The 20975-nt window shown below is 43.1% G+C and overlaps 1 protein-coding gene across 1 annotated transcript; it reads right to left on the reverse strand.

Moving 5' to 3' along the window:
- Window positions 1-3593: 3593 nt before the first annotated feature.
- On the reverse strand, window positions 3594-20254 carry LOC307238119 (CTD small phosphatase-like protein). Its single transcript, XM_080010987.1, has 8 exons — window positions 19699-20254; window positions 10302-10459; window positions 9335-9367; window positions 7491-7592; window positions 6154-6210; window positions 5278-5370; window positions 4116-4301; window positions 3594-3742 (listed from the first exon to the last, which is right to left on the reverse strand). The coding sequence occupies exons 1-8, from the start codon at window positions 19772-19774 to the stop codon at window positions 3617-3619; spliced, it is 831 nt and encodes a 276-aa protein (XP_079867113.1). The 5' UTR covers window positions 19775-20254; the 3' UTR covers window positions 3594-3616.
- Window positions 20255-20975: the final 721 nt, after the last annotated feature.

Here is a 20975-nt window from a genome sequence, read left to right on the forward strand (position 1 = left end):
TGCAGTTCAGGACATTGGGAAACCTTCATTGTTAAACAGGAGAACAGGTGCAGGGAAGCACGTGACTCCAAGGGGCATAGCAGCAATACTCTTGTCAAAATAAGAGTTACTGTTTGGACCATCTCAAGGAAACTTACTTTTACCAGTCGTCTAATATCATCCTGTACATTAAATATCTATTTTTTTAAAGGGGTACAACTGATCCGCGGTGTACCATTATTTTTGCGCCTAAAGGGGCTGAACTTCATTGACGAGCATTAAACACGACTTAAAAAGGGTAAACGATAAACATGTGTCATAATGAGGCACAAACTTGCTTCTTAAAAAGGTGCTTTATTGTGACATGTCCAGGAGGAAGTATGCAGCAAAGTCATGAATGAATTCACTGTTAAAAAGAACAAAAAAAAAAAAAAGACTGCAATCAGAGCACAGCAACGTCCCTCTCAGGACTCCGGGAGAAAATAGACCTTATCAGGTAGATGATGCTTAATGGACGACTCAGTCACACCCGTCTGAAGTGATGACGCTTTGGCCTTAATTCACGTACTATACTGGGACAGCTGGGAAAAGTTTAAATGACGGTTTGATCCTGTAGATTATGGTGAGAGAGTATGTAAATACGACAAAGCTCAAGGAAATAAAAATAAAATAAACCTGACAAAGTCCCGAGGTGTAAGGTGACTAGAACTGAGGTGTTTTAAAACTTTGGTGTAAAAAGGAACATGAACAGGTGAATTGTGACAAACAAACAAACTTAATGGGAGCACACACTCACTCATTAAAGCACCCAAACACGCATGTGTAAATAATGTTCCCCTGGAGGGACGACACCTGACTGAGAGCTCTTACAGAAGGCGAGAGAGCGAGAGGGAGGGGGAGAGAGACGTTACTGAGCAGCAGTGGGATAACATGGGTAATATGCAGCTTCTCCAAACAAACCAAATACTGACAAAAGGTAACTAGAAAAATATCACAATGATACGATCAACATTTTCAGAGAACGGTCGCGAGAGAGGTTAAGAACAGTAGGCCTTGATGAACACTTGATTTTTTTTTTTTTTTTTCCTTTTTCTTTTCTGTAAGGACATTGCACCGAAACCAGCATCTTGAGTAGGACACTCACCGTCAACGCAAAAAGATAAAAATAAAGATAATGAAAATTAAAACTGAAATGATTTTAAATGCGCCTAGAGGAGCAGAAACCCTTAAAAACGAATTCTGTCCGGGTGGAAGGGACTCTGCTTCTCCGAAGACAGAATCCAAGGACCCGCTCCAGACGCACGGGACTTCCTTGGCTCGACTGCCTTCGCGCCGCTGCGGCCGAGGGGGAAGGAAGACCCGACGAGACGACGCCAGAAAACGCGCTCGGAACCTCGGAACTTATGAATGAACATTGCTTTACGCGTCCGCAGGCAGTAAGGCATCATCTCTGCGATGAGGTGCTTCGCAGTCCTGATGCAGTGGCCCTGCAGGACTTCCATCAGGGCCGGCCAGAAATAAACTGGTGTGGGGGAGGTTTAATGAAAAGGAAGACCCCCCAAAAAAAACAAAAAAACACTTTGAAAAGCTTGAACACCCGCCTCACACCCGGAGGGTGTGGTTTATTTTTCCTTTCTAGAACAAACTGAATTATAATAAAATAGGGAAAGAATAAATAATACATTTGGCTGCTATAGGGGAACAGACACACTACAGGCTGTCGCTCTGTGTTTAACATCCTGAACGACTAACTGCTGTTTTAACGTCATCAAAACAAACCACGTAAAGGTTTATTCAGAGCAACTTCTCACTTTTTGCTCCCAAGGGGGAAAAAAAAAAATAAAAATAAGCCAAGTCATCGGGCCAGCCCTAGTTCAAACCAAACCCCGTGAGGCTGGCTTCCCCAAGTGCTATAGACTCTTAAAATAACAAACAACCAACTGGGATGGAATCCCCCCCCCCCCAAACAAAAGGTTATTGCCATGGTAACGGATGTTGCGGCACTCTGCGCGCGTGGCTCCTCCTTAACTTAGGCACTGAGGTGAAGAGCAGTTGGCAGAGTCTGGGAAGATAAACACCACACAAACTGTGCTAAAATATGGAACAAGAGACTAAATGAAGGTTATGAACACAAGAGTGTGGTTTCAACACCATCCAGACTCCACCCAAAACTATCCTAGATTCTCTAAGGAGACTAACCTCATGGGAAAAAAAAAAAGGAAACAAAAGTACTCAAATAAAACATGGCACTCCGCCCGTTTATGGTAAGAATCCACATTTGAAAGAACGAAAAGGAAACCTTTGCAACTGCGGACAATCAGGTGAGTTTTGGAGCGAGAGCGCCCTCTTTGGGCAGTAATGCTGAAGCTAAAAGTCTCCAGCTCGCTTAAAGCTGGGAGTCTAAAACGAGGACACTATAATACAGGATCCACTCATTCAAATATCTCTGCTGTCTACTAAAAATCAAAGCTTTACTTGCTAATAGTGGATTTACAGTTTTAACTAAATTTGCATTGGAGATCTTAGGTCTTCGGCAACAACTTTTCCCAATTTTGGCAAATATAGCAAGATCGGTGATGGGGTCACTAATGGCACCATTTCATGTTTTAGACCGAAAGCTATGCAAATTGGCCCTAATCTGTTCACAATTGCAAACATATTCCTTTCCTTAAAACGAAAACTACTCTACGTATAACGAACGACGGAAGAAAAACAACATACCTATATAATGGCACGAGCATAAATCGACAAGAATAAAATGGAGACATTAACCCAGCGTTTGATGGCTTCTCCCACCACCATCTGAAATAAAGCTGAGCCTCTGTAAAAACGATACCTCTCCATGTCCACTTTAAAGCATATTGTCTGTTTGAAAAGTACTCTGGAAATATGCCATGTACAAAATACTCCCCGATAAAAACATTCACACAAGGCACTTCATTCAGTAAGAAAAGAAATGAGAATCACAGTCCTTTCTACCACCAGAAACTGCCTGCATAGCAACAATACGAGGACAAAACCTTTTTCGGACTTTTGTGTTATATCACAAAAGGAAATTCAGACAAAAAAAAACAACTTTTTTTTTTTTTTTTTTGTTTTTTTTGTTTGTTTTAAAATAAGCACTTCACCGAATAGTAAAATTCTGTCCGTCTTTTGGTGTGAAAATAAAGACACGAGTCCTTTTCCTCTTCGTGTTTTTTTTTTTTTTGCCCCTAGCGTGGGACACTGTTGCTGTCCGGTGGTAACTTTGTAAAACACAGTGCTCCTGGCACACGGAGCCTTTTTCTGGAAGGGTTCTTAGAAGGTTTCCACAGTGATGCTCCTGGACGCCCCCGCCACTCCCACACCACCCATCCCCATTGAGATGGGGGGGGCGTCGCCTGGGAGATTCTGCCTGAGTCTGAGAGATGCGGTGATGTGAGAGAGAGGAGAGAGAGAGAGAGAGAGAGAGAGAGAGAGAGAGAGAGAGAGAGAGAGAGAGAGAGAGAGAGAGAGAGAGAGAGAGAGAGAGAGAGAGAGAGAGAGAGAGAAGAGAGAGAGAGAGAGAGAGAGAGAGAGAGAGAGAGAGAGAGAGAGAGAGAGAGAGAGAGAGAGAGAGAGAGAGAGAGAGAGAGAAACACCGGGGGGGGGGGTCCTGCTACCTGCCTCTCAGGTTCTGCAGGACCCCGTAGACCTCGTCCTCGTTGCTTAGTCCCTCAAAGAAAGGCAGCAGGTCCAGGAGCTCCGTGTCATTCAGGTCGTCGAACCAGGACTGGACTGGAACCTGGGCGGGGAGACCAAACAAAACATTGAGTCATCACAATATGAAAATGGACGGAGATCCATTTTTCCGTTTCTTTTCCTCCCCATGATGGATCTCTGCTGACATTCTCCCACACATTAGTTATCACACCCTAGAGCCGGTCAATACATCGTTATAATACTGAAATTGTGATACAAGACTAGATATCATCAGACATTTTGATCATCGTCATATAATTAATATTTAGTGTACATAACTATCTTGTGAAAGCACCAATAGTCATCCCCGAAATACCACCGATCAATACCATATCACAGTGATGTTTGATTCTGTCAACAGACGCCGGCCCCATCCCACTCCGTTAAAGTGACGGGGGGTCCATCTCGGAACTCACAGCGTTTTCCGGGTGGAAAATGTAAGAGGCGGGCGAGTTGTCGACAATGATGACGTTGCTGAGCTCGCGTCCCAGCCTGCCCAGGTCTTTGACGTAGTTCCCCCTGTGGAACACGCAGGATTCCCGGAAGAGCCGGGCGCGGAAGACCCCCCACTGGTCCAGCAGGTCCGCCACGGGGTCAGCGTACTGGAGAGGGCGCGTTGTTAGAAAGCAGAATATCATGGATCGCGTTGCTTAATAGAATAACTTTTCATTTGAAGTTGGTATTTGTTTACGTTACTTAGATCTAGTTGAATGTGAAACAATTTACAGAAGCAAAAGCACGATACTGTTGTACTTGTGAGAATCAAAGCAGGTCAGAGTTCGCTGCCTAAAGGTGGAAGCTACGACTACATCACAGCAACTGTAACCTAAAGCAAGTGTCTACCTACAAAAGAATCCTGTGTACTACAAAATACCTCTGCGTGTGCTACCTAGTACCACTGCACCTCCAATCGCCCCCCTAGGCCCCAACCCTGCACATTAACCCTAGATTTTGTACATGGTTAATGAGCATTAACCCAGCGTTGCAAGTCTAGGAGTGGAGAAGCGGTTGCGAAAAAGTCATGTTTTGTTTGCATAAAAAACATTGGTAATTCGGGGAAATAGTCGTAAATGTATGCGGGATTGGAACGATAACACATAATATCAAAGTGTACTGCGATTAAAAGGGATTCCTTCAATTTGACTGAGCTTTTTAAACGAGGTTTATATAAAAAAAAATTTAAAAAAAGGCCAATGACAATGGTGTGCCGCATCAACAGAGCATGGGAAACGAGTGTCCCAAAGGCGCTGGTGCTATTTGCGGCCCCTCCTTCCACAGCTCTACTCCACCCGGTGGCCGTCGCTGGTATTATACGCACCACACAAACTCCCAACGACACCAATCTTAGGGTTTAGGGGGCGGTTCAGGCACAGGGTATAATTACACCAGACATGTCTCTTGCCTACAACAATAATAAACTTACCCATGTGCTAATGGGATAATGTGCGGAAAGACAGTCGTAACGGAAACAGAGGAAGTGTGGAAGTTAGCAGAGCACGTACACAAGAGAGATTACAGGCAGCGAAAAAAGGAGACGTGGTGCGAGTGTTGGCCGCGTGTCAGGAGTGCTGGACAAACCTTGGCAAGACTAGCTGTGAAGAGCACACATTCAAACAACTCCCCCATCTTCTGGAGGAACTCGTCCACGTGGGGTCGCTTCAGCACGTACACCTGCAAGGCCGGCACAAGATTCATGTGCGGAGGATAAGAAAAAAGACAGCTGGGGAGGCGCAAAATAAGCCGCCGAGTTATTTAGAGGGTCAGAAAAATCCTAAATATCCAACCGGTCAAATGGTTGGGGACCGCACAAGTGTCAAGCTGGTTCCAGCCGGTTTGCGAGTCAGCGCACCTCGCCCCCCGAGCGTTCCTGATAATTCACATTTTTAGATTCCTCTACTTGTGGGTTTTGGAAAGCACCAACGGTACGGTGAGAAACCGCAGTTGAAATGATTCCCCGGTCTCACTGACGATTACGGTAAAACCTACTTTGTCAAATGTTCTTAATTTGGCCCTATTTTGTGAGCAAAATTTGAGTAACTTTGACAAAAAATAGCAGGACCAGGACATAATTTAAAGTTTCTCACCATATTGTTCAAACTTTCCAGCGTAGTACAGCACTGTACCACAGCATCTTTCTTGTAAGGACTTGCCCTCATCTGATCCGATATCAGTTTTCACATACAATATGGATGCTACTCAAACTCCGATCTTGAGACCCATTTCTTCATCAATACGTTTTTCTCTTTCCCCTCTGTCGAGTCCAGTGGCTGCCACCCAGTGCAAGTAATCATGAATAGGCCAACCAGGATACACACAGCCTATCCTGGATTACTTGAACAGGGTCGGGGCCCGTCTGCCGGAGATCGGCTCACCACAGTGCTCTTCTTCCTGCGTTTACAATGAACATTTCATTTCGGTTTGTTTCGTTCATTTTTTTTTTTTTTCCCCCCATACCTGGTGAACTGTACCATCGATCTCCACCGGAACTATGAAGTCGGCGTTGCTGATGGGCTGTTGGAGAAGGTGAAACAGAGGGGCGCATGAGTTTGACTGCAGTACTTCATCTGAACAACAGAGGTCCTGTCAGCACAGCTCAAATTTTACTATTTACACAGATTGAGTCTGGCAAGGCGGCAGGAGGGGGGACACACACACACACACACACACACACACACACACACACACACACACACACACACACACACACACACACACACACACACACACACACACACACACACACACACACACACACACACACACACAGACCAGTAATCTGTCTTTTTTTCAGCTACAACAAAATCCCTCCTTCCTATCCGTCTTACTTGCTCAACCTTTCTAGTAATCTGGCACAGCAGACGGCAAGATGGCAGCCCTCAGAGCGGAGCCGCACTGAGGCTTTGCAGGAACAGGGGGAGGGCCGGGTATCGAAATTCAACACTTTTATGGTATCCAACAAATACCGACACGAAAACATTCTTTGGCAGTTAAATAGCAAATTTTGACACTTCAAATTGTTTATCACTTAAGTTCCCAAATTCAAACTTAACGTCTGTGCAGTGAAAGCAAATGTCCCATTTTCTTTTGGATAAATGGGATTCAGGAAGAAATTTATTTTGATATTTAATATGTCATAAAGTAAGTAAAATAAGTAAAGAAAACCATTGGAAAATGTTAAGGAATCTGTTTTGAAAATATCTACGTCATGATCATCACATTTTAGTTGACGAGTGTCTTACAAATAACTGGCAATATACTTGTCACTATCACAGTATAAGCCTATTAGAGTGCAATAAACATCACCTTATGAAGAAGAAACAGTTATCAGCACTGAATATTGGAACATAAAAATATTTGGTACTATCGATTGCGCAATCTAATGATTTTACCATAAACTCAAATAACTGTGATAATTGTTTCTTTCTGAATCCTATCGCCAGCCGCAACCTCATCTCAGCCATGCCACGGCAAAGCTGTCTAAAAACAAACCCAACACATTTGTTAAACCAAGAAGAAAATGGTAACGGCGAGTCGTGCCATACGCGGCACGTTGCTTGTCCTCTGAGCGCCGCGGGATCGCCATTGCCGAGCGAAAGAACACATAACAACACCATCACGGCGATGATGATTTTGCCCTTTTTTTTTTTTTTTGCCCATTTTGCACCTTAAATTATGGTTATTTGTTAAGATCTTCTAAAGAAGGACGAAGTTCACCAGTAAACCAGACGGCTGGCGGTGGTGCTTGAACGGGGCAGGAAAATAAGACTCAATTATTTTGTTGTTGTTTTTACCTTGAAGGAGCTGTGGACAAGGGTTTCATCCAAGTCAATCACAACGCACTTCTTGCCATAGTCAGATATGTTCATCTCTGATAGGAGGTATTTGGCTGGAGGCTGCAAGGGGGGGGGCAGAAAATGTCAGATGCATGGGGACACGGGAGAAAATGAGATCACGGGATTAGGAGAACGTGTAAGAGCAAGAAATGAAGACGAGACATACACTCCAAAAGCGTAGTTTAATCTCCGAAGCGGAGCAGGTAATCACTGTGTTAATGGAAGATCACTCATGGATAATGCTGGTGCAAGTAGAAAGCTGTTTAAGACACTTTAATGGAGCCCCGGCTTCTATATTAGGCCTTCTCCGAAAACAGAAATCTCCTCCGGCCCGGTTGGACCCTCCACCGGTGACTGCACACAGACGCGGGAAATGTAATGCCGCCTTTAATCCGCTCAATTTCCCCCTCCCCCCCCCACCTCCTTAATCTGCGGCGATTAAAGGAACCATTTTCACACATTCTCACAGACAGGGAACATGCAAAGGCTTGGCACCCGCAGCTAAACATTCACCGTTTTGTGGAAATCACCCGAATATCAACAGTAACCAGCAGAAAATAGTTTGGAATCCACTGGTAAAATCCGACTGTTGATAGTGATCAACGCTGTAGTACGGTGCTATATTTAGACCACGTTTGTGTTTTGGTGGATACAGACAGCCTGCTTTTGGGGGTGTGATTTTGTTGACTCAAGGCTGAAAGGTCTGTGAGTAACAGGATCAGTTATTTCTATCCACCTACAGGGAGCGTCGTTAAATACTACATATTACATATGTTTTCTTTAAACGACGCTACTATTACAGCTGCAGGACAAGGTGCTAAATTGCTTTGACAGGTTAAGAAGAAAAAACCCGCTTCCCAGTCCGCGATCTGCGAAAATGTGCGAGCTACGCGTGAAGACGTCTGAATAGGCGTCAACATCCTTATACACAACATTACAACCCGCTCTAGACCAGGAGATCCGATACGTTATCAAATTCGGGGCTTATCTCAGAGCGGAAAAAAACAAAACCCATCATCAGGTAAAATAAAAATATACAAATCTCATTTTGCGGTTATCTGCATGCAACTCGTTTTAACAAGCCGTACGGGGGTGTGGACCCCGGTTTGGGAACCTGTCCTCTCTAGTGTCAAATTTTGTGCGAGCCTCACATTTTAAAGTGTATGAGTTGGTTATGTGGTAGGTGTTTTTCGAACTCAAACGCTATTCACTATCCTTCCCTGCTGAACCAATCAGTGTTTGATATCCGGGGTGAGCACACCTCTGCAAGCTATAGTTACCCAGAATGCCCTTCTCCATGCCCCCCTGGGCGTGTATCATTTTAGAAGCATGTTTTAGCCTTTAAATGTTTGCTTTTTTGCGATCATTTGTTTAACAGACATTCAAAGCACCAGGTATTACTCATGCAGATCCCAGAGTGCACGTGACTTTGCAGCCAATATTCCAGGCTAAAAATGATCTGAGGCAGCACAACACAGGAGGTTCAAGGTAGGCAGTATAACACAAACGAACAAAGAACTTCATGAAAAACTTCACTGAACACCGTTCTCAGTATACTATGGATTAGGTGCAAACAGGTGGGGGTCGGCGAATTGGTGAAGTTTTCAATCCAGTGGCTCGTACACATTCCACATATGAACGGTCAAGATTGTTTGAATTAACTTTTTTTTTTTAACCCAAAAAGTTCTGTTTCGTCGTGACTATACTGGCGTCTTAAGCACTCAAGACAGGATGTACCTGCAAACGGCCCACTAAGCCGCATGCAAATGAAAAGAAAAGGGGGGAAAAAAGGCAATACATACACTAGGGACAGGGATGACCTCGACCTGGTCACACTACAAAACAAGAGAGAAAAAAAAAACACAGACACAGGGTGAGGGGTTTGGGAGGGAGGGAGAACAACATGTATAAAACACAGGGAGTCAACAGATAAATGAAAAACAATATTACCACAGTCACACAGACAGACACACACACGACAAAACTATATTAAAAAAGACAACTGGGAATCCAATTGGTTTAGGGATTTCAACATAACATTTATCTGTATAATACTATTTAGTGATGGAGAATAGTGTGTGTGTTAGGGCTGTCACACACACACACACACACAAATTGTAAAAGAAATTAAAAAAATAAAAAGACTTTAATTAAGTCATAAAAAAAATATATGCTGTGTTTCAGCAGGGATTTAGTATCTTTTTTGAAAATTGTCACACGCATACATCCACATACATCCTCTTTGTACGTGCAAGTGATTGAGTTTGTCTGTACCGCTTTCATCGTGAGCATTACCAGTTGGCCGCCAAAGGGCGATTACAGATAAATTGACCTGTTTTATCTGCAAAGATATTCGGCAGATTAACATCTTGCAGGGGTCTGGATTTAAAGAATGAATCCGCGAGCTTGAGCCGAGGTACACGGCCCCAATTCGCCTGGCCATCACCAGCAGAATTGGAATGTCCGCTAGTGCAGAGGTTCCCAACCACCGGCTGCGGATGTGTATTTGCCACCGGCCTGTGTTGGGAATTTTTTTTTTAAAAGCGATCTTCAGGGGAAAAAAGCAGGAAACACAGTTTTTATTGTATATTTTTGGAGAAAAGCTGGCTCTGATCGGAGCCGCGAAGCTGTTCTGCAGCGGAACCATGTGTAGCGCATAGTTCCCCCCTCCCCTCCCTTCCCCCTGATTTGAGGCCAATGTTGACAGCCCTAGTGTGTGTGTGTGTGTGTGTGTGTGTGTGTGTGTGCGTGTGTGTGTGTATTGCTAACCTTTGGAGGTGTTCCATTCTCCTCCACAGGTGGAGGCAGAGAGCTGCTGGTGGTGTTGCTGGCTGGCGGTTCCACATTGTAGTCGCGGAAGCAGCAGAAGAACGTGCTGAAGATGCTCCGGCTCCGCTGCTTCTTTAAGCTGCTGTTCGACTGTGACACTGTCAGAGACAACATGGGAGTGGTTGGATTATCGAATAAATGTTTACAGCACAACTTTTACACCATAAAATTTGGAGGCAACAGAGGTTGCGGTGACATTAAAAATGGCCATACTGTTGACATTTTGACCATGCATGTTGAAAAAAGTGTAAAATTATCATATTTCTCAAATACAACCGTTTTAAATTTGAGTGTGGATATTAATATGGAAATATCTGCATTTCGTGCAAAGTTTTGCATCAAAGAGTTTTTGTCTTTGGAAAGTCTCCTACAGTCAAAATGTTCAAAATATATTTCATGTTTGAATGACCGTTTTCTTTCAGACCTGCGGGGAATACTCGGGGCAAAAAAAAAGGAGTTTCCTCAAACGGAGTTCTTATAATGCAGCGAAACCAGCACAGGCTGGATTTAATCACACAGATAGCGTCGCGCCTTACAAATCTAATCAAACGACAATCGCATTGGTGCTGTGTTGACTGGGCCTGATGAAGGCTAGTATGAGACGATAACCCCGCAGCCGACTAATATCATGATCATAACGCACAGTTCACAGAGTGCTCGACCCTGATTGACGGAGCAAGGGTTGAAAACAGACACCAAGCTTTTATTAATAGTGACAAGTTGGACGGGGCATGCTCCGCCCCCATCCTCGCCCTGCCCACCCCCACCACAGTGCCCGTCACCTGACTTTTCTCGGAGCCTGCATTTCGAACGGCTTGCCTACATCACCGTCCTATATTGCATTTGGCAGGTGAGTGAATGAGTGAAGCAGCCCTGACACACACGAGGGAAGGGGAGGTGGGAGGCCCTGGGAGCACTCGCAGCCTATACAAGGCAGCATTCCTGTCCCTCCCCTCCCCTCCCATTCCATTCCTTCACCTTGCTCAACCTCTTCCAAATGCAGACCAGCAAAGAGCAAACACCCACCTTATTATGTAATATTTTTTTAGACACCACAATAGTGTGCTACTGTGCGCGTTTGTTTTCAAGAGACTTCGCTCAGGGGACATTAAAAGTACTTGGGCCGTCATAAAATTAACCCCCATAAAGAACAGCAATGTACAAGTCAGCCAATAAACCTTTACCAATTCTACCAATCCAACACTTCAAGATATAAAACGACATAGCCACAGAGCAGGTCATGAGGCAAAATCCGTTTAATTTGAGGAGGAATAATTGATTTGACAAGGACAAAACATAAAATACTTTATCAGCTGTAATGAATAATACTAAAGCAGCACAAACATTTGTCACTGCAACAAAGTAATGTCATGTGGTGGGTGCATTGTGTCTTCTTACTACTTCTCTCCTATAATAAGCTTCAAGTCAGTTTTATTCCTGCCCTCTCTCTGGGACATTCACTGCTAGGTATTTCTATCTAATCAGCGGCACAAGCCTCTTTAATCCAAGGTCACAGTACATTCCATCAACAAGGAGCATTACGTATTCACGTCTAATATGGTCCCATTTTTTTACCCTAATGTAAAAGAACAAGGTGAATTCATTCATCGGTGGTACTGATTAAATCAATTGTAGGCTTTGCTAAACTACAGTGTGAAACACTAACTCAGTACAGAAAAGTGGTCTATGGCTGCTTTTTTGCTGTTTGACACAAAATGAGGGGGCGGACTGCAAGTGCAGGGGAGGGGAGGGGAATACAACAGGAAGGATAGGAAATTCCAGATACCACAAAACACTTCCGCAGGAGAAAAATTTACATGGCGATGCAACGTTGCGCATGTTTGACAGCAATGAATGGGTGAGTCCAAAATAAGGACAGAACATGGAAATGTTCATATGAACATGATGAATAAAGATTTTGAAAACCCTTAAAACCCAAAAGCATTGTGAAAATACCCCCCCCGTCCCCCGGCCAGAATGAGTAGTGGAAATAATCCAAACATACAAATTCACGATCACATGGTTTGCCAGTGCAAAGCGCTGCTGCACCTAATAAAACAGAAGGGATCAATCAATCAATTAGGAGGCATCAATACCGCCTTTCACACTTCTGAACCAAAGTTGCGTCAGTTGGAGTACCTAACTGATACTTTATGCTGCATGTATTTACACAGCCACTGAAATACAAAAACAAATGCAACCACTAAATTGTGTAGAGGGAGGCAGAATCTGCACCTTGTATTCACTACTGCTGGGCCAAGTGGCCTAAAATCAATACCAAATTGGGAAAGACTACAAGCTGACCATGTTTACAACTACATATTCTTGGTGCATGTCTAAATACAGCCCATATGCTCCAAACTATTTCCTTTGATTTAAAACAGACATAATTGTCATTTTCACTCTGTATTACAGTAAAACTAGGACAGTCTGTTTTCCATGACTCACCCAGCTGTTGTATAAATTCTAACTCAAAGGCCATGAAAACCCTGACAGACTATTTCCAGACACATTATATGATAAAAAAATCGCACACAGCAATAGAAGGGATGTTCGTGGATGTGATAAAATCTGTTTGGGAGTGAAAAGTGAGTGTTGCGGGCTGGGGCGATATTGGCAAAATCAACCATCACAATATTTTGAGGGTGACAATGGATGCTTTCGTAAGATATTTAGACAAAATAAATATTCGAGAAACAATCACTAGCAATGTGGATATTATGACCAAGGAGGTAAATGTGTTTATTAGAACAGATAGTGTATGAAGCATGAAACTTCCGGGTTTAGAGACTTTTTGACTTTATCACAATGTTTCGATAACCAAAAGCCCAGTCATTATCTAGTCTTATATCAAGATAACAATATTATAAAAAATATATATCGCCCAGTCCAAGTGGAAGTCGATTGCTTAGCTCTTGTTTGAAAAACAACAAAAGTTGGAATTATGAGTTTATTTGCAGACGTTACATAACTACCCACATTAAACCGTTAAAGGCTTTGGATGATGAGAAAAGATGACAAAAACAGCAACAAGACATACGTCCTCTTGTGTTGTTTTCATTAGTAGGGTAATCTACAGCGCATTAGTCACAGAACCAGGCTGTAGCAGACACACAACACAACACACTACTACAACATGCGTGTGAGTGGATTGTGTTATTCCAGCATTTCCACAGCTGCCTCCTCGTTCTCGTGGCCCAGATTCATGGGTGAGTTTGTGGTTGCTGACACATAGTGTAATTGCGCGCCTGTGTTAGCGCTATGATTCACTCCTTCTCTGACACACAAGGTTGTCTCTTGCAGAGATTCGGCTGAGGGAAAGTCCAGCACAGCAGGAGGCTTCACCGCTCCTGTGCACCGCGAGCGCTCCCACTGCGAAGGGAATGCACGGCGTCACTCGATTAAACAGTGTGGTGTAGGCGATGGTGTGGTTTGAGCGGCAATGCCTGACCTGGATCCAGGTAATTGGTGGATCCAGGATCGTAGTGCCTGCATATCTGTTGCTCGTTGGCTGGTCTACCGAGCAGCACGTAAATCCCCCATCCCCACACTTACTCAGGAGAGGAGCCCCTGTCGTGACACACGTCTATCTGCTCCTGGGATTATTCCAACTGGCCCACTCTCTATAATAAACATGTGTCTACAGCCCCCGTCTTCTGTGTCTCTGTGACGGAGGTCCCTTAACAGACCACTTGGGTTGTGCGTGGTGAGCGAAACTGACACAAACAGTTCTTGCCTTGCACAGGTACTATCTGTGTGTGATGTAACGATTGAGGAGGTAAGAGCGTGACCGAAAAGCAGTGGGAAAAGATGTCTGAAACCCTCCGATGGCTGCTTCCAGAACAATTTTTAACCGCTCCATTCCCATCTAAGTGAATGAGGGCCAAGCTGTTATTGCAAACTAGATGGTCGACAAATGTCACTGAACTTCTCTTTTATGCAGGAAATATCACTTTTTATTTTCCTTCGGATGATAGTGTAAATCTTAGAGGTTGGGTACTTTCTGTAAGCATTGCTGGGAATGGTGTTTGCGCAACAGAAATTATTTTTCCCCACAAACGGATCACATTACTGCAAAGTATTACACACACACACCTCTTAAGGAAAACATCATGAAAGCTGACTTTTTAATTACAGTGAGTCATTAAAAAAAAAAAAAATGCAGGTCTCACTGCATTTCACTCAAAAAAAAAACCAAAAACAAAAAAAAAAACGAAGCTTTCAGAAAGGATCCGAGGTTCTACTACAGAGGATGCACTTGGTCCACTTGGTCAGAACGATTCGTGGAGAACTCTTGAGGTGCTCATTCAACTCACGAGCTAAATGAAGGCTCATGCCAATCGCTCAGTGAGTAAGAGTAGCTGCTTTAAATAGCAGAACACAACCCCCCACCCCCCACACCCTCTCCCTTTTAAGTCCTGAATAAAATAAATATCCAGACCAAGACCCTTCCAAGTTCACAGGCTTAATAATCTCCCTGTGAAGAATAGACAAATATTACTTTTAACTGAGTCTACAACAATTAGGATGACAGCCGTCATTTTGCAGATGGTTATCCTCAGCCATGAGGTCAACAGTGTCCCAGCCAGAAGAGCGGCATGGCGCTATATTTAGTCAGCCGCCTGGCACCGTTAAAGGCCACCTCCAGCCAATCTCACCTCCTGCTTTACCCCTCAATTCTTCTCCAGCGGGGAAATACAGGTGCAGTTCGTAATTGAATGTCGGGCAATAGTGACACAGTGGCAGTCAATGATGAAGCAGAGTCCCACCGACACAGGGCTGGTGATTGAAGATGGAGATAATTGTTCAGGTAAAAAGTTGAATAAACTGTAGCTGTTCCGTCGCAGAGAGGCAGAAAGGGTGTGAAGAAATAGGTTTTTTTTAATTTCATGCTGAGTGGGTGTGCCAGCCTGGAAATTTCCACTCTTTGCCAAGTGCCTTTTTAACAAGCGTTTAAAATTTTGGAACTTTTAGTGCTAAAATCTGAGGGACAGGATATGGAAAACAAATTTATGGTGGCAACTGTGGAATCAAGGTATGGCAACTGTGAATGTAATAGAAATAGAATTGCTTGGTTGAAATAGGTAATAACAATAATAATAATAATAATAATAAATATAGCTGCAGGCAGCAATACACGGTGTCCATTATCCACAAGGAATGTGTCTTATTGCCATGGAACATAGCATCAGTTTGTGCTGTCGCTCGTCTTTACATTAGCATTACGTCTAAAACAAGTTACAATTTCAGAGTTTCCTTTGAACGCAGGATCGGCTGACGTGATGACGTGAGTTTTCAGAGTCCTGATGACACAGAATTACTACCACAAGCTGATACACTTGTTGCGTGTTATGATTTTATCCTAAAAATGAGACAGTGTCCGTCTACTGACTGTAGTCCACAGAGTTCTGTCTCACGGTTTCTCTGTTGAAGGAAATCACTCCATGTGGAAGTTCAAACAACACGGTTCAATTCAAACCGATTAAACACTGCATGTCCTTCAGAGACATTTCATCAACTTTTTAAACTTTTGGGACTAAAAGAAAAACGGACACGATTCAGATCCGTTGCTGTGGAGCTACAAGCAAACTCAATGTGTGAGGAAACAAACATGGAATATGTTATCGACTCATACAGTTTGTGCATTACAACTGGATTGAATTCCGTAAATTAAGGAGGTACACGGCACTGGGTTACTACTTCCAGTCAGATTTTGGTCCGATCCCACAGAAGAGCTACTGTAGCACAAATTGGTGAAAAAGTTAATGCTCCTATGATAGAAAGGGTGTCAGAACACACAGTGCATCACAGCTTGCTGCGTATGGAGCTGTGTAGCTGCAGACCAGTCAGAGTGTCCATGCTGACCCCTGTCCTCCGCTGAAAGCGCCTACAATGGACATGTGAGCATAAGAACTGGACCATGGAGCAATGGAAGAAGGCGTCCTGGTCTGATGAATCATGTTTTCTTTTACGTCATGTGGATGGTTGGGGTTAGGGTCCGATCCGATGGAGCATCTGTGGGATGTGCTGGAACAACAAGCCCGATCCATGGGGGCCCCATCTCACAACTTCCAGGACTTAAAGGATCTGCTGCTCACGTCTTGGTGCCAGATACCACAGGACACCTTCAGAGGTCTTGTGGAGTCCATCCTCCACGGGTCACAGCTGTTTTGGTGGCACGAGGGGGAGCTACACTATATAAGTGGTTATTAGTGGTGCTTTGGCTTATCGGTGTATGAGAAGTAAACAACTATCCCACCACTAATCCACTAACTGCATATTACAACTTGGAGTAACCGATTCTAACAGCTACTACAGCACATATACCCTATGTGTCACCGAGAATACATAACAAATCATGAAAGCAACAGAAACATTTTGATATCACAAGTCTTCCATGACTTGTAATGCCTATGAATCTGTACTTGGCAGTCCAACTGTTGTGTTTGCAAAATGTTGAGCATAAATTAAAATGAAGATTGTAGACAGAGCAACACAATTGTGTAATAATGGTAATGTTTGCTTTGGCACCAGGGGAAGGACATCATGGGAGAATATTGGAGGATATTCAGAACTAAACAGTTGCATCAATGCTCTGTGTGCTACACACTAGTCTATGTTCTCCAACTTAATTCAATCTTTAAAAAAAAAAAAAAAAAAAGTGCTAAACCAACACACGCGCCAACTTGCAAAACTCAGATCTGCGTGTGCCACTCCGTGAATTTCTCCAGTATGCCAAGCGCTTTTTGGACGATGCTAGCATAATTGCTACTGCAGTTCACACCGGCTTTACTGTCAACATGCATTCTCAAGTATGCCTTTTCATCTTTGACGGAGCCGGGCCAAGAAGTTAACCGGGGGTTACAGCCAAGAGCACAGTTAATAGACACTTCATTTGAACCACAACATCCTCAACTACAAAGTAGCTTCTGAACTCATGGGAAAAGATCCAATTTCTAATTTCTATTGAAGTCGTAGAGGAAGTTAAAGGCGACTCGTAAGTAAACAGCTGGGGGAATACGGTAAACGGACACTCTCGAGGACCGGACCTTTGTGCTATCCAGTGACGACATGCAAGCACTGGATCCACTCCTGATTTATAAGCAATTAAACCCTGGCAGCCGGGGGTTGGCTTGCGATTTTGTCTGCAAATAAATCCCGATTGATAGTAAACATGCACGGAACTTAAAATTTGAATACATCAAGCCCATTAAACGTGTGACACTGGACTCAAGTGGGACCTGGGAAGTGTATATTTAGGCTTTCTGACTTAAAGTACAGTTAACTGAAGTGGAATTGAGATTAAAAAAAATATTACACACACACACACATACAACAAAAGGAAATTAACTTTACCTTAATTTTGACCATTTACTACACATGACACACACGCCGTGTTGAGCACGACATTGAAAGATATAACTACAATTGTACCAACTAAAATCTTTGAAAAAAGTTACATACAGAACGCATTAGTTATGTATTTCAAGCCACATGTCAGCAACTTTTGAATAACAAAAATAAAAGCACAACCAAAAACACGCAACGTCTCAACATGAACCAGTGTGACCAAAGTGAAGCTCTCATACGGCAGCCATATTGGTTCATGTCACGCAGGGTCCATAAGCAGTCGATGCAAACGACACCTTGTTTCCCCTCGGGGTGGAGCTTTTAATTCGGGTGAAAGGACCGAGCTCCTCACGTTACTGACAGGTCTAAAACGTGAAGGTTGGGACGTGCCGCCAATACGCGCAGGTTCGGAGGACATCAAATCTGACGCCTTTTGGGAAATAAAGAGAAATAAAGCTGCAAAGTGATGAGTCGAGAAAGACCCTTTACACTTTGCCGGTCAGAAAGTTCCATTTAATACTTTAAGACATTTTTTAAGATTGGTTCTTGGACAATTCATCTCTCTTATTCAATCAAGTATTGCAGATATAAAGGTAAGGACTAATATATATATATATATATATATATATATATATATATATATATATATATATTTGGCAGGGGTCAGAGGTCAGATACGGGTTCATGTAAGAACTAGATGAGCCATTTGCTTTAGGTCAGAGCAAGGTTATTAATTTGATTACCAGAATAACCATTACTAAAAAAATTAAATAAAAATTAAAAAAAGAGTACAATAAGTATGAGGATAAATAAAGGACAAAATGTTTATGTTGAAATTAAGAAATAAATTCAAATGTAGGACTATACATTTCAATTTCCATAAGGAGCTACAGACACCGTGTGTATTGAACAAAGTTCCAAAATGAACTTCAGCGTCAGGAAAACATGTTTTTCTAAGAAACCACGTCAACCAACTGGAGGTTGAGCTGACGACTGACACGAGAAACTGAAAGGATCCTCCATCTTCGCTGGACGTAGAAAGTGAAAGATTTTGGCAGAGTCACAGACGTCACATCTAACTATCGAATCTAACGATAAACGGAAGGTCTGCCTGCCTGTCCGTCTGTCTGTCCATCCTTCGATTATCTCGACAACCGTCCACCCGATCCGCTCCCCACTTGGCGGGCGTGCTTCAGATTAACAGACAAGCGAACAGCGAGCCGCTCAGCTCTGTGCAGCAGCAGGGCGGGACGCAGGGTCTGAATCTGTGGCATTCGGGGCTAAATGGCACCGTTAAAAGGTGTGATATTTTCAACGGGCGTGCACTGGTTTATCCAATTCAAACACACCCTCGTGGCTGCCCACACACACACAACCACACAGGCAGCATTCCACAGATGGAAAGTCATTTGTCAAAATAACTGCTTTTTGGACGATCCACGCTCAGGGTGCAACGGTTACGGCCATTTAGAAGACGAATTTGTGAAGGCTATTCAACAGAAAAACGGATTCTAAATGTATATATATTTTTTAACAAATTCTTTCATTTAGATCATCGTGCCCCTGTTCATGAATTTAAGTGTTTTAAACTCTGTGTCGCTGTCGTCTGTTGAATTTGAGGCACTTTCAATACACCTTTCACACTTCAAAAAGTACTTTCTTATGACTTAGTACTTTATAAATAATACTTTACTATTTATGATATACTACCTTATTCACTGCACAGTGAATGTTAGTTCTTCTTTTATTCCCTTATTGCGTTAGCTTTCATGAGAAGCACTTTGAGCTGCTTTTCATGGACAAAAGGTGCATTATAAATCAAATGTATTATGATTATTATCATTATTACTATTAATAATTATTATGACCATCCTAAACGGCAACCAGTGTCATCAGCAGTTAGCGAGCGCTAGCTGAATGCTAGCTGGCCACTTAGCTGGTGCTAGCCAAGCATCATTAACAGGATCATTATTAGACTGGTGTTTACCTTTCTCCTGGTTGAACGATATGATTTCCTCCTCTTTGGGGTTGGAGACTTGCGTTATGATAGACATGTGGTCCATTTAGACGGATGAGTCGCGTTCCTTTTTCCTTCTGAATGTTGTATCCCGCTAGCCGAGACCGCTTCGCTGACAATCTAACGCTAGCCAGGCTAGCTAACGTCCGAGGCGCGGGGTTGTGGCAGCGGCGACAAGCCGGCGCAGCACGGTGGCGGATGGAGGCCGGTTCGGGGCTGTCATTTAGGGCTTCGGAACAAAATACCAACGGCCCGTCAAAAAACAAACAAACAAACAAACAAACAAAAACAAACAAAAAAAACAAAACGTAACCAAGTCACTCGGTTGTCCACGGTCCAACTAAGTTGTGGTTAGCTGGTTAGCTAGCTAGCCGCGCGAGGCTCGGATCCGTCAAAACGCGACCAGCGCTGGAAACACCCGAGGAGGCCGTGGTCCGGGTCGGGGTGCGAACTAACGGGGAGACGGGCGGCGTCCGGGGGTAAACGAGACACTTTTCTTCAGCCGGATCGGTCACATCCACGGGTCCTGCTGCCTGCCCTGCGCAACATGGAGGCTCCACGGTGTGTCCCTTCCGAGCTGTTGAGCGGGGGCGGCGGTGTGGCGTGTGGGAGGGGCTCCGGCTTTATTATTATTATTATTATTATTATTATTATTATTATTGTTATTATTATTGTTATTATTGTTATTGTTGTTATTGTTATTGTTATTATTACTATTGTTATTATTATAATTATTATTATTATTATTATTATTATTGTTGTTGTTGTTGTTGTTGTTGTTGTTGTTGTTATTATTATTATTATTGTTATTGTTGTTATTATTATTATTATTATTATTATTATTATTATTATTAGTAGTAGTAGTAGTAGTAGTAGTAGTTGTATTAGTATTAGTATTAATATTATTTTGTGGTCTTTATTCATATGTTATTTATTGTTTATATTGCAGCTTATCACAGCCCTGTGTTTATTTGTATTATTTATCTTATTTTTGCGTTGAACGGTCGCTGGTTTATAGAACTGAATACTTTGTGAGTAAAACACACAAATATCTTTGTTTGTCGTTCATCATAAAGTATAAAATATCAAATCCCCACTCAAAGGTGGTTTTGCTCTTCTCCCGCTGGGCTGACAGGGAGGACGGGGCGCCATCTAGTGGTCAAATGAGAGAACACTGAAAGAAAATGACACCGCCGGGTTTGCTTTGGAGTCAAAAAGTCACGCTGCTATTGTGAAATGCATTTTGT

This window comes from Zeus faber (genome assembly GCF_960531495.2).
Source record: "Zeus faber genome assembly, chromosome: 12".
In the NCBI taxonomy this organism is placed as follows: Eukaryota; Metazoa; Chordata; class Actinopteri; order Zeiformes; family Zeidae; genus Zeus; species Zeus faber.